This window comes from Pseudorca crassidens, chromosome 8, assembly GCF_039906515.1.
Source record: "Pseudorca crassidens isolate mPseCra1 chromosome 8, mPseCra1.hap1, whole genome shotgun sequence".
Classification (NCBI taxonomy): domain Eukaryota; kingdom Metazoa; phylum Chordata; class Mammalia; order Artiodactyla; family Delphinidae; genus Pseudorca; species Pseudorca crassidens.
This window is the reverse complement of record NC_090303.1, coordinates 57,777,971-57,794,567: the sequence shown is the minus strand read 5'-3', so window position 1 is coordinate 57,794,567 and position 16,597 is coordinate 57,777,971. Positions and strand designations below refer to the sequence as shown.

General features: G+C 38.1%; 2 protein-coding genes across 10 annotated transcripts in view; one reads left to right on the top strand and one right to left on the bottom strand.

Annotated features, from left to right (window-relative positions):
* The first annotated feature begins 147 nt into the window (after window positions 1-147).
* HNRNPA2B1 (heterogeneous nuclear ribonucleoprotein A2/B1) lies at window positions 148-10,329 on the top strand. Of its 9 annotated transcripts, none has more exons than XR_010945537.1 (14): window positions 150-373; window positions 3,138-3,173; window positions 3,271-3,381; window positions 3,545-3,691; window positions 4,009-4,219; window positions 4,367-4,468; window positions 4,543-4,623; window positions 5,332-5,394; window positions 6,677-6,796; window positions 7,044-7,166; window positions 7,838-7,920; window positions 8,776-9,004; window positions 9,299-9,371; window positions 9,987-10,329. XR_010945537.1 is itself a non-coding variant. In XM_067746552.1 (12 exons), exons 1-11 carry the CDS (start codon window positions 368-370, stop codon window positions 7,897-7,899), a joined length of 1,062 nt encoding a protein of 353 aa, XP_067602653.1. In that variant the 5' UTR covers window positions 150-367; the 3' UTR covers window positions 7,900-7,920; window positions 9,987-10,329. The 9 variants fall into 9 exon arrangements, 5 of the variants coding, with proteins under 5 accessions (XP_067602655.1, XP_067602653.1, XP_067602652.1 ...); XR_010945535.1 differs by having other exon boundaries at window positions 9,299-9,434; XR_010945536.1 differs by lacking the exon at window positions 8,776-9,004.
* The window catches only part of NFE2L3 (NFE2 like bZIP transcription factor 3), a 37,491-nt gene continuing 29,180 nt past the window's right edge, over window positions 8,287-16,597 (bottom strand). The window contains exon 4 of the mRNA XM_067746549.1: window positions 8,287-16,204. Within this exon, the coding sequence (XP_067602650.1) occupies window positions 14,948-16,204 (1,257 nt within the window). The 3' untranslated portion in view covers window positions 8,287-14,947. The remainder of the gene's footprint in view (window positions 16,205-16,597) is intronic.

Here is a 16,597-nt window from a genome sequence, read left to right as displayed (position 1 = left end):
ACAGAGCCCTTTTACGCAACTGACGTCAAGCACCACTACTGGCCGCAAGGGGGAGGGGCACGTAGTTGGCGCAAGGAGGTCGTAGAGCGTTCCCGCCATTGGCGGCGGTTAGGGCGTTTACGCAACGGCCTGACGTAGGGGAGGACGCGTTAGTCGGGGGGAAGGTTCTAGAAAAGCGGCGGCAGCGGCTCTAGCGGCAGTAGCAGCAGCGCCGGGTCCAGAGTGGAGGTGCTCCTAGCGGTGTTGTTTCTCGACCAGCGGCAGTTCTCACTACAGCGCCAGGACGAGTCCGGTTCGTGTTCGTCCGCGGAGATCTCTCTCATCTCGCTCGGCTGCGGGAAATCGGGCTGAAGCGACTGAGTCCGCGATGGAGGTAACGGGTTTGAAATCAATGAGTTGTTGGAAAGGGCATGGCGAGGCCGTTGGCGCCTCATTGGAAGTCGGCCATCCGCCTCCGTGGGAGAGCGGCAGCGAAATTGGGCCACTTCAGAAGCGGCTGGTCTCAGGATGTTTTTGAAGCGGGGTCGTTAGTGGAGGCCTGATTGTACAGCGCTTTCCCCACCCTCAGTCTCCCGGCGCCATTTCCCTTTGCTGGGGGTGGGGGATGGGGAGCTTCCACATGGCGGACGCAGCCCCACTTTAGTGAAAATGGGGCGCGGAGGCAGGAATTCTTACTCCCTTTTTACAGCACGCTGGTTTGGGGGCCCCGGCGTCTCCGCGCTTGAGCGTTTCGGCGGGCCTCGGGTCCTCGCGAGCGGGACTGCGGAGCTTCCCCTCCCCCCTCCCGGGAACCGGATTTGGCGGCCGCCATTTTCATTTCTCTCCTTCCTCGCAGTGTTTTCCTTTTAACTCTCTAAGTTCAACTAGTTAGACTCTTTTAACAAAGACTAGAACTGGTTAACTATTTTTTTTTTCTCGGACTGTTTTCATGCCGTTTCGAGGTGGACTCTTAGTGTCTTGTGAGCTCGGGTCTTTAAAGTCTTGCGCACCTCATTAGAGGCTCGCTCCCTTCCCCTCGATGAAATGGCGCCATTGCGTTCAGGAGCCGCACCGAAGGGCGGGGGGAGGGGGCGGCGTTCTCCAGGGCGGGTTCGCAAGGTTTAGGAGGTAAAACCGTATAGGGTGTCGGGCCCGGTTTAAGGCGAGCGGTAGTATGAAGACCACATTTTGTTTTCCAGCTTGTTTATTTGAGTAACGGTTTTATCTGGGTCTGCGGTAACTAAAAAGGCAGTTGAATCGTAGGAAACTTAAGAAATGAAGAATCAGATTTAGAGCCATCAGCTTACTACCGACTGTGTGGGAGGCCGTGGGGGAAGGAGGTCTGTGGGGGGCGGTATTTGGTTCAGAATCCTTTATTTTCCTGAAGGATTCTCTTTGAAACGTAGTATTTGTATTTTAAATATTATTTTTACTGGGAAATTTAATCTTTACTGGGCAAGACCACAGGTATTTATTAGTGATAAGTTAGAAATCATGATGAAAATGAAATAAAAATGACTTTATAGTTGTACTCTGGTTAAAACATGGTTCAGTCCTTCAATGCGTGTATTGCTATATACAAAACTTTTAGGCTGGGCCGCTATGTTTTTGAACTTTGTCACTTGCTTTTCTCGTTTATGTTTGCAATCATGGTTGATGATTACATTGATAAGCATAAGGTCTCAAGCGAAGGGGGTCTACCTGGGTATTTTCCTTGACCCTAAGCACGCTTATAAAATAACTTTGTTTGTAATCGATAGTGGACAGCGGGTAAGTTTGGAAAATGAGGTAAGTAATGAGTTTTTGCCTTTGTTAGTGATTTGTAAAAGTTGTTGTAGATGTATTTTTTAATCTATTTAATTTATTTGGGTTTTAAAAGGCCTATTAACTGACAATATTTGGAGTAAATAAAATTTGCTTAAGAGTCCAAATATCAGTATGCTAAGTAACTTCTATAATTGTTTTTTAAGTGTCTCAGGAGCTAGTTTGATAATTTGTTTTCAAAATTTTCAGAATCCTGAAAAGTTAACTATATAGGGAAAAAACTGAATTGCTTATCGCTGTATTTTCTGAGCTGTTGGGAGAATGTCATGCATGGAGAGAGGAACTTCATAGAACTATGGGTTGAAAGTTGTAATGCTGTTTGATAACAGTTGGTCACGGACATTGTGACTAACTTTCGTTTCTGAATATTCTTAGTTTTTTAACCTAGTCAACTGAAAACAATGACCCAGCCTGCTTTAACTCATAGCCCCAAATACAGAGCTGTTAATGCAACTTACTTGCTTGCTGGTTTGTAAGGATTGAGTTTTCAGCCCAGGCTCTTTTTCTTTTCACATGTGAAAGTTGTTTATGCTGTGTAATTTGCCAGAAGACCACTAAGTTCAACATGGTGAAGTGTAAATTGTAGTACTTTGTAGCTACGGGATAGTCACAGTGGTCATTTAAATATTTTTATGGCTTTGAAAAGTGAGATGATCACAGTGTCTTAACTATGTTTCAGCTTTTAAGCTCAGTAACGGTTCAGATTGTTTCTGTGTTGTCTACATGTCAAAAACTAGCTATGTTAAAACTTTATTAAGTTTTAGACACCGTTAATTATGAAAGTTATTCTGCCTTGGTCAGAAGAGAGGTAAATTTTACGGATATTTTGGTACCTACATTGAACGCTTAAAATTTTCTGTAATGGAGAGTTGGTATATGGGAAGAGAACAATACTAGGTTTTTGAAAATTGCGTTGCATTAGAATCACCACCAGAGGGAGCAACGAAGAGAAACTCACTTTTCAAATAACTGAATCCTGAAATAAATGGCAACTCTTGGTTATAAAAAAGCAACAGTTTTTATATTTTAAAAATTTATATTTAAACGGAATATTTAAAAGTTCTCTGTTCTGGGTTATAGGATTGAATGCAGATTTTGATAAGAATCTTAACTTTTCAGTCACCAGGGAGTAGATCTCCTTTTTCAGAAAGTTTTTTTTAAACTAAGTTATGCTAGATTTGTTTAAAATAATTTAATGTGAAGTAAATTTAGATCAAGCGTTAATGATTTTGAAACTTGTGTAGTTCAGCTGAGGCAATTTTTTTGGTGTAACACAACTAATGCAGTTTAACATATGGTTTAAATTTGATGTAAGTTTTTTTTTTCCCCCCCAGAAAACTTTAGAAACTGTTCCTTTGGAGAGGAAAAAGGTACTCTGCCAGCAGGTCACCTCATATTTAAGAATTTAATTTCCTGCATACAAAGAGAAAATGTAAATAAAAATTGAAATGATGTTTTCCTTTGCAGAGAGAAAAGGAACAATTCCGTAAACTCTTTATTGGTGGCTTGAGCTTTGAAACTACAGAAGAAAGTTTGAGGAACTACTACGAGCAATGGGGAAAACTTACAGATTGTGTGGTACGTTAAGTGTGGAAGTGCTTAGGGATAGTAGTCCTTCAAGTGTTGGGTTTCTCTGTTTAAAATGAGTGAATCATGGAGAAAATCACTTTAAAATTCATATTTATTATTTTAAAATGCTGTGATGAGATTAAATGGTAACATCACTCCTTTGGATTTAAAGGTAATGAGGGATCCTGCAAGCAAAAGATCAAGAGGATTTGGTTTTGTAACTTTTTCATCCATGGCTGAGGTTGATGCTGCCATGGCTGCAAGACCTCATTCAATTGATGGGAGAGTGGTTGAGCCAAAACGTGCTGTTGCAAGAGAGGTGAGCAAATACATAACTTGTTTGTTCAAACAGTTTTGAGGAAAATTCCATTTCGTTCTTGCTCAAGATTAGAAAGTGACTTTTGAAAGAACAAAGTTATCTGTATTTAGCTCAAGGTGGTTTTGTTTCTTTAATAGAGCTTCGTTGGGTTTCTGTACTTATAATTTCCTAGACTTAAGTTATTTCAAAGATTAGGTTCTTATTCATAAGTTGCCTTAGTATTTGGTCATAGGGTAGAAGCCATGTGTGTTACTCAGATAGTGTGCCTTCGTTTATGTTTGTGGTTTCTTCAGTCAGGATGATTTTTTCTGTTTCAGGAATCTGGAAAGCCAGGGGCTCATGTAACTGTGAAGAAGCTGTTTGTAGGTGGAATTAAAGAAGATACTGAGGAACATCATCTTAGAGATTACTTTGAGGAATATGGAAAAATTGATACCATTGAGATAATTACCGATAGGCAGTCTGGAAAGAAAAGAGGCTTTGGGTTTGTTACTTTTGATGACCATGATCCTGTGGATAAGATTGTGTGTAAGTGTCCATAAGTGCTAGGGGTGTGGCTTTTTCACATTTTAAGTTTTGAGTATGTTAACACCTAAAACTTTGTTAAAGTTTAACTTGTAACTTGGCTAATATTATAGGATGCTGACTTAATGGACTCTGAACTTTTCATTCCAGTGCAGAAATACCATACTATCAATGGTCATAATGCAGAAGTAAGGAAGGCTTTATCTAGACAAGAAATGCAGGAAGTCCAAAGTTCTAGAAGTGGAAGAGGAGGTAACTTCAATTCCATTTTTTTCTTAAGATTTATTTGTATAAGTGTTTGTTACTAACCAGGGTATTTATTGTAGGCAACTTTGGTTTTGGAGATTCTCGCGGTGGTGGTGGAAATTTTGGACCAGGACCAGGAAGTAACTTCAGAGGAGGATCTGGTAAGTCCGTCTTCTAAGTTTAGAAGGGTAAATGTGCTTGAAAACTATGAGTGAATTTTAATTAGAATCTAGGAAATCCAGCCTAATTTTTAAAAAGTTTTTCTTAAGGTCTAATGTAGGTTCTGTCCTGATGGGATATTCTGATTTGGCTAGGCAAGAGGTAACATTTTAAAAGTCCTGTAGTTATAGTCAAGGGCAAATAATTGCATAGATCCTTTATGGTTTTCAGTTTCTGGAAAAGTTAAGATAGTGCAGCCATCTTAAATTTATGAGGTATTCCTGAATAGTCGGTGGAAATACTGTAGAGGCTTATATGTGTAGGTTTGAAGAGGTCTGTGTCTTTGTTTTTTGCTTTGGGCTTTATATGTAGGTTAATCTGAATTAAAGTAGTGGGGTGCCAACAGAAATACTGCCCCTGTCCATTGTCATTCCTTTTCATAAATGAATATCTTAAGTGGAGGTTTGCCAAGTGCAAGCCCCAAATCAGGCAGTTATCCTGATGATGAAATGGAATCACGTATTTTACTGTATTTTTAACACTAAAATACAGCATAAAATATACAGTAACACCAGTGTACAGCTTAAGGGGAATGGGTTCCTAATAATTCTTATTCATAGATACTAATAGATAACGTGGAGGAAGGGAGGGTAAGGAATTGAGTGGCATGAACCACAGGAAAATAATCTTCTTTTTCCTGCCCATAACAGATGGATATGGAAGTGGTCGTGGATTTGGGGATGGCTATAATGGGTATGGAGGAGGACCTGGAGGTCAGTTTCTTCTACGCGTCTTAAGGTTTAATCACACTGTGTTGTCCGTTTTTGAGTGTATACCTGAAATTTTTCTTAATGTTTTACCTTTTGTAAAGGGATTAGGTGATAATGGTTCTGTTATTTGGATTTTTATTCTGATTTGCATCTTGTTGTAAATTATAAAAGGAAAAATATGGTTTGTAGGTGTTTGTACTTTTGCAAAATCAATTGGGTAGATATTAAATGAGAATTTAAAAATGCTGTTTAAAGCTGTCCTGTTGTTTTTCAAGCAAGAGAATTGGAGATAGATGTGATATTTTGTATACTGTTTTCCTGAAAAAGTATAGAAAAGTGGTTACGAGCAAGATCAACATGTAAGGGGAATGTATATAAGAGCCCTGTGTTGTCTTAGCTCTTACCAAGATGAGTCCAGGAGGATAATGTTCCAAAAGTCCCTGAAGGAACTTTTCCAAAACATACACAAGTGTGATTCTGTGTCTAGCTAAGGTGGTGAGCCACTGTTAAATTTATCAAGTGGTATGTTTTGTTGAAGTACGGAAAAGAGTGATACTTGCTGACAAATGTCTTAATAGAAAGGAACAAGACATTTAAAACTGATCTAAATAATAGGCCTTATTTCTGGTTTTGATCTCATTAGGCATGACTTAGGAGTCACATAAATCTCACTATTTCCAATATTGCTTTGAAATCTAAATATTGATTTGGTTTGAGAAAGATGAGTTTTTGTACTTATTGCAAGCAATCTGAGAATACCAGTTTAAGTTTAATTACATGTGCAAGTTTGCTAATTTCTGGTCCTCCCCCCCATTTCTACTCAGGAGAAGGGTGGTGGGCATTTTATTTAAGAGACATGGTAATTCACAAGGAAACATGAGTTGGGAACTTAATCTTTTGGACCAGCAGGAAGATGTGGTACTTCTACTTTGTTCCATCAGTCTACACATCTTGTCTGCCCCACCCCACCTACAACCTTACACAGAACATAAATAGGATTTCAGGATACCTTCCAGAGAATCCATGATGTGTCTTTAGTTTTAGGGGAGACCTGTGGCATTACAGGTATTTGTTTCTAAAGGTTTTATCCAGTTGTTAGTGGGTAGGCACTCCCCACCCCCAACCGTTTACCAAGGATGGATATTAGAATCTGCCCTTGAGGATTTTAGAGATTTTGTAGAACGAATATCTTACTTAAAAAATACGTGTTTTGGAAAGCTGGAAGTGGGTGTTCAAATGGCATTGAAAATATTAAGTAATTACTTAAAGGCTTATTTTATAATAGGTGGCAATTTTGGAGGTAGCCCTGGTTATGGAGGAGGAAGAGGAGGATATGGTGGTGGAGGACCTGGATATGGCAACCAGGGTGGGGGCTACGGAGGTGGTTATGACAACTATGGAGGAGGTAATAAATTCACCTGCATCTTTATGTGGGAATTTGGATTGGAATTAATGATTTTCAACACGTGAGATTTTTCATTTCATTGTTGTTGATGGTTGTCTTTTTAAAAAAATGTAGAATTGTAGATAGGTGTTTTGCATTTATTCTGATTTGTTTCTGTGGGAATTTTAAGTACTTAGCATGTACCACTGGTTTAATATTTGGTTGTGTTATGGGGTTTATTGTACAGAAATTTCCAAATTTTTTACAGGAAATTATGGAAGTGGAAATTATAATGATTTTGGAAATTATAACCAGCAACCTTCTAACTACGGTCCAATGAAGAGTGGAAACTTTGGTGGTAGCAGAAACATGGGAGGACCATATGGTGGAGGTAATTTATTAGATTTTTCAAATTTGTGATGAAAATATTAAGTGTTCCATGACTTTGAAGAAAGATAACTTTCAAGTTTATTTATGCTTGGGTAACACTTCCCATCAAATACAGTGTTATTGAGAGTAAATTTTTGGGAAAAGAAAAATGTAACATCACTGGGGGGGGATTGTTGTGGTGGGATGTTCAGTGATATAAAATATTTTGGGGTTAGTGAAGTGGATTAGATGTTTTCAGTGGCTTTGGCTGATTAAGAAAAAGCCAGATAAAATTGCTGAGCATATTGCAAGTGGTGTAAATTTTGTATGACTCTTAGAAAGCTAATTTAGTAAATCTGAACTTTTCCTTCAAATCATTGTTGAGAGTTGTTAGTGGGACAGAAATAGATTCCTTATGTTTATGCTGGGTATACTTTCTTAAAAAATCATTTAAATGATCATGGAAGAGAGCCCTCTAAAGGAGAAGCAGTAGTAAAATGTTTTCAAGTTTAAAGGAAAAAATTGAAAAATCTGTGAATCTGGATAATTTAATCTTGAGTTAACGATGCTAACTAGAAACAAGTATGGTCTCTGATCTGCATGTTTTAGGGAGTGTATGGCTGTAAAATAAAATCAACTGTAGAACTTGGGAAATCAAAATAAGTTTGCTTTCTCTTGTTCTAATAATTCTAGGAAACTATGGTCCAGGAGGCAGTGGAGGAAGTGGGGGTTATGGAGGGAGAAGCCGATATTGAGCTTCTTCCTATTTACCATGGGTAAGTAGCTTTTAAGTTTCACGTTATTAATGTCTTGGGAGACCTAGCTGCCAGGAGTTAAAAGCTTTTTAGGATCATGTTATCTTTCCTTAAAATCTGGTTAGATGGATAATTTCATAACCTATTTTTTTTTTACTCTTTACTTCTGTTGAAACAGGCTTCACTGTATAAATAGGAGAGGATGAGAGCCCAGAGGTAACAGAACAGCTTCAGGTTATCGAAATAACAATGTTAAGGAAACTCTTATCTCAGTCATGCATAAATATGCAGTGATATGGCAGAAGACACCAGAGCAGATGCAGAGAGCCATTTTGTGAATGGATTGGATTATTTAATAACATTACCTTACTGTGGAGGAAGGATTGTAAAAAAAAAAAAAAAAAATGCCTTTGAGACAGTTTCTTAGCTTTTTAATTGTTGTTTCTTTCTAGTGGTCTTTGTAAGAGTGTAGAAGCATTCCTTCTTTGATAATGTTAAATTTGTAAGTTTCAGGTGACATGTGAAACCTTTTTTAAGATTTTTCTCAAAGTTTTGAAAAGCTATTAGCCAGGATCATGGTGTAATAAGACATAACGTTTTTCCTTTAAAAAAAATTTAAGTGCGTGTGTAGAGTTAAGAAGCTGTTGTACATTTATGATTTAATAAAATAATTCTAAAGGAAATTGTGTAATTATAGACTTTTTATTTTAAATAAGTTAAGGAGTGGGTAGTATAATTAAGGTCCATTGCAAAGCTGTTGTTATATTTGTGTAAGATAAATGCTGGTCAGATACAAGTGTGTTGTCTGCAATTCATCAGGATTAAATTATCTAGATAACTTAAGGGATATCTCTGCAAGGAGAAACACCTTTTTAGATCTTTTAGATGCTGCTTCTTCAATGCAAGGAAAGGAAATAACCCCAGCGAGGTACTCTTCAGGGATACAGGTCTAGTACAAGAGAACTCTTGACGGCTACTAAGTTCAGCCAGTCTTAAGAAACTGTGCTGTTTCTACAAAGCTTTAACTACAGTAGTTTATAAGGATGCCAACGAAAGCTGAGGGTGTAGAGCAAAATAGTTCTAAGCTTCAGTTAAACTTCTTTAGGTAAGATCTCATTTACTTTTCCTTTCTTAATTTTCCTCCCCAAAAGATAAACTAATACTCTTTAATGGTCTTTCAGTATAGTGGTTCTCATGTAGTTTAACATAGCTATAAATTGAGTTTAACAATTTATAAACTCAAGAGAATAATTTTATAAACCCTGTTTTCCAATCTGTCATTTACTTAAATTATTTTGGTTGTTTTTTTTCCCCTTTTTTTCCTTCTTTCCCATCCCCCTCCCCCTCTATGAAGATTCAGGTGCTTAACATATCATTTTTTTCCCTGCTGGAATTTTAGCATTGATATGAACCATGGACACGTATATTCTGCTGCCACAAAGACTGTAAAGTGCTTCATTTCAACAGCTGAGGCAAGCCAAGTGATCATTAATAAAGCTTTTCTTGGTTCCTTCAGTGGTGTTGGTAGTGAAATGGTAGGTAAAAGTTAGGCTGCAAGTTGAATGAATCATGAAATTTCCCATCGTTACACCCTGTGTATTCACATTTCTTGGATCAAGCGTTTTGAGTGAACTAGGGATTTTTTTTTATTAAAAATAAAGACGTTTTGTTCTTCTGTTATTTTGATACGGTTCTAGCTTTACATGCTTATCAGGATCAGGCTAAGGAGAAGGTAGGGCAAGATGGTTAAATCTACTTTCAGATAATTTATATTTATGAATAAAAGTGTCTACATTATAAATCTTGTATATATCCAATTCTAAATACTTAGGTTTAAATGTGGTAATTCTTTCCCAATCCCTAACCTATAGGAGAGACGTAGGTTGGCTGCTGAAGTTTCATTTCTTAGATGTCATCAGAGATTGATTGCCTGGCTTTATTGCCTTTTCAGGAATGTGATAATCAGGGCATATTCTACTGTATGCACCTGTGAGTCTTCTTTGATCCTAAGACCACCACTGAAATTATTTAGGTTCTTTGGACAAACATGATAAACTTCTTCAGATACTTTTTTTTTCCTTTGGCAGGAAGGTGTCTTGCTGCAGGTAACTAATGAAGAAGTGGTCAACCACAGAATCTTCAAGAAATAAGAAATTCTGTACCATCTGAAAGTAGTTCTTGTTGGTGCCTTCATTTTAAAAAGCACTCTTTAAGATTAAAGGGAAATGTTTTCTGATAAAATAACAGACTTCATTTAGTACAGGTTCTTAATATAAAACAATTACAAATTGAGTATTGTTTGTAACAGAGTAACATCAGTTCAGCTAGAGAGAGAAATGTATCGTGTTTTGAATTAGGTTTTGTGAGTAGACAGATTAAAATTCTATTTTAAATATAAAGTTTATTAAAATAAATACTTTTGTATTCAAATACTTGGTGTAATGTTTACACATAAAATGTGAATCTTGTTCTATGAACATTAAGTTGTCTAAAGGATTGCCATCCACTAGATTTCTAAAGCAGTTTCACAAAGCAATGCATATTGCCATTTTCCTTTCAATATGGATAGACAAACGAGAAAAGCACTGTGGACATTATTGGCTGTCCCTAATAAAATGCCATTCTTTATACACTGTATATACATGGTTTGAATAATGCTACAGATTTCTGGCTTTGCTTTGTATGTTTAACATTGCTGGTGGTGTTTTAAAAGTCATTACAGATTCTAACCAGCTAAAGTGGTCCAACCAAGTTTAAGTGGCTATGCAAAAGGCACTGAGACAAAATCTGTCATTAGTTTCTCTCAAATGTGAATTAGCTCTGTTTCGTTATACACTTAGTATCAGGTGGTTGTCTTGAAGGGTTAAACATGGTGGATAAAATTTAATAGCAAGCAGTGAGTTTCTTACTTGGATGTTCACCTGAAATGATGAAAAACCAGAAAAATAGTAGGGGACAAAGTAAAGTTGACTTGTTCTAACTAACTCTTTTGGTTTTGATACGAGGTATCTCACAGGTAAGTCAAACTAATGATGGCTAACGGAAGATGAGCTTTGCGTCCATTGTCAGCTATAAATTTGTTTACATTTGGCTGTGGATTTACTAGGAAAAAATAATTCTTAATGTCTTAAAAATGTCTAGCTCTTCAAAGAAGTTAACTTCTGAAGATAAATCAAGTTGGTATAATACAACCCTAAAATACCCAGCATTTAACACTAGCACAAATAGGGGAAGACATCTGTATTACGTATTGACGGGGCGAAATGACATAGTTTATTGAAACATGCAATAGGTAATGTTGAGTATTTTGTGTGTGTATATGTTGTGTGTGTTGAGCTGCTAATTTTCTTTTAGAAATTGAGATTTAAGGACGGTTTTGTTCTAAAAGGAAATATTTTAGAGAACTTAAAATTTTCACCTCACTGTTTTTGTAGGTCAGCAGTTTGGAAACAACTTAGCTGTGCGATTTCTAGCTGAAACTTAGGGTTGTGTGTAAGTCAGGGAAAACATGACTTGGGCTGGAATATTTGAATCCAAAATGGCCTGCTGACAGGACTGAAGGTTGGTACTGGCTATTTCCTTTACCCATAGTGAAGCAACAAAAGAATCTTCGAAATACAACCAGTGTTTTTGTAAGTTATCGTGTGATCACAGTGTGGGAGGGGAGGGTTTTACTCACATGACGACCAAAAAGCACGATATTGGGAGCCATCTTGGGGGATGGCTCCCATACCTGGAGTGTTTTCCTCTTTGGTAAAAGCTTTTGAAATTGGATCTTCTGTGTGGTTTTCAGTATTGTGATTAAGTGCATGAGTATGTTAAAGTTGGTCTGAAGTGACTCTTAATATTTAAAAGTACTGAGGCAATTAAGGGAGGCTTTAAAAGAATCGTGTCTTGGTTCCTTAGTAATGACAATTACTAGTTCAAACGTGTGGATATGTGGTGCCTTTGCAGAAGGTAGAAAACATCACTAATCTCAGTATACCCAAAGTGCGTGTTTACATTGTGGCTTAGTTATATTTTAAATCAGTCTAAAGTTTGGAACAAATATTCTCAGGTGGTATACCCAATGATTTTTTTTTTTTTTGGCGGTACGCGGGCCTCTCGCTGTTGCAGCCTCTCCCATTGCGGAGCACAGGCTCAGCGGCCATGGCTCACGGGCCCAGCCGCTCCGCAGCATGTGGGATCTTCCCGGACCGGGGCACGAACCCGTGTCCCCTGCATCGGCAGGCGGACTCTCAACCACTGCGCCACCAGGGAAGTCCCCCTACCCAATGATTCTAATGCTGCTCTGCTATTACTGCAACTAAACTATTTAAGTGAAAAATATTTAAATTATTAAGCACTAATATGTACTCCATAGGATGACTTTGTTCACTTTGTTGTTCTGGCAGCTGGGCTGACTTCTTAACTGCTCCTGTATTCTAAAGGTCAGTGCTGAACTGGAGCCAGCCTAGAAATGGAACCCAGATATCCAAATCATATTGAGCACATGTTGCTTGAAGATTACACGCAATAGTTCTATTTCCCTGTGAGGATTTCATCATGGCCTGTTGTTAGCTACGAAAAGTAAATAAGGTTTTAATAGGAAAAGGACAAATGAGATGCTGAGCGCCTGTCGGAACCAGATTTCACTTTTAATTCTCAACTGATGTAATTCTATGACAAAGGGATGATTTCAGGAATAACAGTATTTTCTATAGGTAAGGAAGGTAAGACTGCTTTTATGTTGGGAGTAGCAAAAAATGTAAGTTTGGGCCAGTCCACTGAAATCAGGAGGGAAAATGATGCCTAGCAAAAAACATGCTTCAAAGAGGCCGAAGGCCAGTTATACAGAGTACCAGATTTACAGGTGTAAACACTGCTGATCTTACCTAGTTCTGTGGGTCCTTTTGCGGCTACAGTCTGTATTTAAACCCCCAAATACTTAGAGACACTTGGGAACTTAAGTTTATCATCCCCCTAACCTTGATTGATGGAACTGTTTCTCAATTCAAGTAAGTCTTGACTGTTTATCCATGTCTTGTTCAGATTAGCTGAAGAGTGATTTCACTATTTAAGGAATGGGTCAGATAGCTAACAGCTGTTCAACAGTCAGTAAAATTAAAATGCATATGGCTTCCATTAGAACTTGACATTTTGATCTGTTTATAAAAGCTTGAGAATCAAAATTTCTCAACACTCCACCTATTCCTTTCAACTGATAAAACCTGGCTTTTTTTTTTAAGACTACTGAACTAGCAGAATATTCAATCTTGGTGTATCTTAATTTGTAAGTAGGGAGCTTAGGCTAAAATAGTGGTGTGAAAATTTCACTGCTGACATCAGTGATGGAAAGCAGTGTGGTATTTGTTCAAAGGGACTGTCCAGAAACTAGACTATGGCAAATGAGATGAAACTGGCTGGTGAAAGCTGCATTCGTTGACCTTTGGTCACTAGTGCACCAAATACCTCATGGATCTCAAATTTTCAGTTGCTGCGAATGTTCTGAATCCCAGCTGTCTCTGCTGTGCGCCTCTTTTTTGCCCGTTTGATGTTCTGGATATTTTCAGGGATTGGGGAGAATGCTGAGCCTGACAAGAGCAAGCACTGAAATTGAGCAAATTGGGATACCTGCAGTTTCAAAACTTATAATTGGTTGTGGCATTTCACATTGTATGTAGACTTGAAAGAATGTGCCTTGAAGCTCTGTATTTAAGAAGCTAAGACATCTGAGGTGGGCTCCCTTGCAAAAAGCCAGCCTGTCACCATTGAAAAAGTGGTTATTGCACAAAACTGGTCAGAAGAGCGAAACTTGCATCTAGAAGCATTTTGCTACTACGTGGGGCTTGGAACAAATTGCTAGCTCCAATTTAAAGTATAAAGGTTTACTATAAAAACCCACACCCTGCATTTCTGTAACCCAAAATAACTGACTTGTGACATTTACGTTTTGGGGCAGTTACAACCGCAGAAAACATCTGACAACCTTGATTCTAATTTTGATATTAGACTATTCATGTTAATGTTCTCAAACCGTGACAGGGCAGTTGTCTTCAGAAAATTCTTGAGGTTTCATTTCAAGTGCCATTCCTATTGTCCTTTTTATCAAATGGCTTTTTGCGTCTGTATATCTTTCATTTTGCTTCAGTATTTTCATTTCTTTACAAAGTCTGTGCTTATCATCCCTTAGTGGTGGTCTGAGTTCTTGTAGGGCCTCCTGTACATTCTTGATTAAATCTTTACATATTTAAGCAAGTTAGGGTTTTTTTTGGTGTGAGCTGTCAGTGTTCTAGATGTGGAGCTATCCCTACAGGCTGGCTTTTACTGTCAGGGAATTAGTCCTATTTTTGTATATGCAGGCAACTCTAGTTATGGGAGGCAGGGACGCTCTTTGTCTTCAGGTGTTAAAGCCTAATGCAGTAATATTTTAAAGCTTCAGTTTGTTTTGTTTGGGCATCCTGGTGTAGAGCTTGGTCTATTTCATGTCATGTTTTATGTGTTAGGTCTAAGGGGGGGTGGGATTTCACTTGTCAGTTCAGTGTTGACTATATTCGGTTTGACTTGAGTCTGATCAATTTGTGTAGTTTTTAAAATTTAACACTGCTGCCTGATTTGCTAGATATTCACCTGTGTTTTTAAATGTGGGTATTTTGGAAGAGAAGTTTGCTTAGGATTTCTGTATAAAAGGGGAAAGTTAGTACTTTATAAAATCAAATACAAAATTTATTTCCACAGAAAAAGCTACATAAGTTTTCATCAATTAAGCTAAAACAGTTCTTGAAAACTCTAAATGAAAATATTTTAAATCATAAAAACATGTTTTGAAATGTGTTTGCTCTCTTTGAAGGGACCATCACGTCACCCTATTTCTACATTAGTTCATGAAACAGGCCCCCAAGTCTGATATTGAAGTCCTAAACTGGTCCATATAAGCTTCAAAATGTAGCCTTAACTGAGTGATTCAAGTAGCAGTAGATAACACTTGAGCTAAACTTCGAAGCAGATTCAATGGTTTTTGATCAGTTTCTGAACATTACGACTTTATGCGTATGGATGGAATCCATCTTCAATTTCTTCTCTCACTTTTTCGTTTTCCTTTTTGGTTTTCCTTTTTTTGGCCTGGGGTCACCAATTCCTTGGGTACAATCAAAACACTTCCATCACGGCTGCACTGAAGAGCATACTGGTTTGGATTGACTGGCCTACCTTCATCATCTCTTAACCTACTAAAAACATCATGATAGAGATCGTGCAGTTTCTGTTTCATTATATTTATAGCTTTGTGACACTGGGATCGCTCTCTCTTAAGGGTTTCCTTCTTTGCTTGCAAGTTACATACGTCATCTTCCAGATTCAAAATTACATCCAGTTTGCGCCTACGGCAGTTCTGAGCAGCAACTTTATTCTTCCCTCTTCGTCTGATATCACGGATGAGCGACACTTGAAAATCTGTCAAATAGTACCTGCTTAGCATGCTGTTGAAAGAATCTACAGGCATCTGGACAATTTCATCCACAGAAAAAGGGATGTGCAGAGCTTTAGCATGCCGTTCATCACGGCTTAAGTTTCTGTCTGTGTCATTGAGGTACCCACGCCTTATTTTCTGTGACTTCCCAGGCCATGAAAAAGATTCATAAGTGGATTCTAGTGCACTTGGCTGTAAGTGGTAAGTGTGGTTATGTAATACAGGTTGAAATGCAAAGTCCCCATGAAAATGAGAATCACTTCTGTGATCCATGTGACAAAGTTTAGTGGGCTCTGGGTAGTAGCCTCCTACAGCCCCTTCTAAGTCCCGGTGGGAAAGAGATTCACTACTAGAAAGTGAAGCACCTTCACATATAGAGTGCGAGGAGTTAGACTTGGTGACAGAGGTGCTGTTGTGGCTTGAGTTTAAGGAAAGCCCAGAATCAGAATCTGGTTCTTCAAAAAGCTGAGAAATTTCCATTGGATCAAAACCTTCTTCTGTGGCCAAAGACATTAAATTTATCTCATCAAATATGTTTACATCAAGGTCATACAGAAGGTCTTGGTTTGTTAGGTCCCTCACCTGATTGTCAAATGGAAGAAATCCTGTCAAATTAGTTCCAGAAAGGGTCTGTTCAGGATTGGTAAGAGGAGAATTTAACTGCAGAAATAGTTCTTGTGGCTGTGAAGTCCTTGCTACTGGATCCCTTCTAAATGTATTGTCAGGACACAACAACATGGCCTCATGGAGATTTACATCGTGACTTACAGCCTGGCTATAATTTGCATTATAATGTGTAGGAGAATTCATGCCATCATTGATACTTCCTGGGAGAGGACTGTCTCCCAGTGAGATGCCCTGAAAAAGGAAAGGAAAAAAGAGCACTATAAATAACATAAAACTATTTTAATAGCAGTTCTAGTACCTAATACAGTACTTGTTCTTCTCGTGTTAATTCCTCTATGTAAGTAAGGATATGCTGTTGGCTACGAATAACTTCCCTTAGTTAAAATAATGCAGGCAATAGAATACATGATGTGAGCCCAGGTGAGAATATGCTATGTCAGGAAAGACCTGTTCTTTGAACATCATGGGAAATTAGAAAGATTTATGTTAGTGTGAAAGCAGGTCTTGTTATTCAAAAATTCTAATACCTTACTAGTGAAACAGTCTTAACTGCAGGGGGAGAGGTATCTAAAAGCAAATTGGACCAGCATAAAGTGTAATGCTGCCAGAAAAACTAAGGTGTGC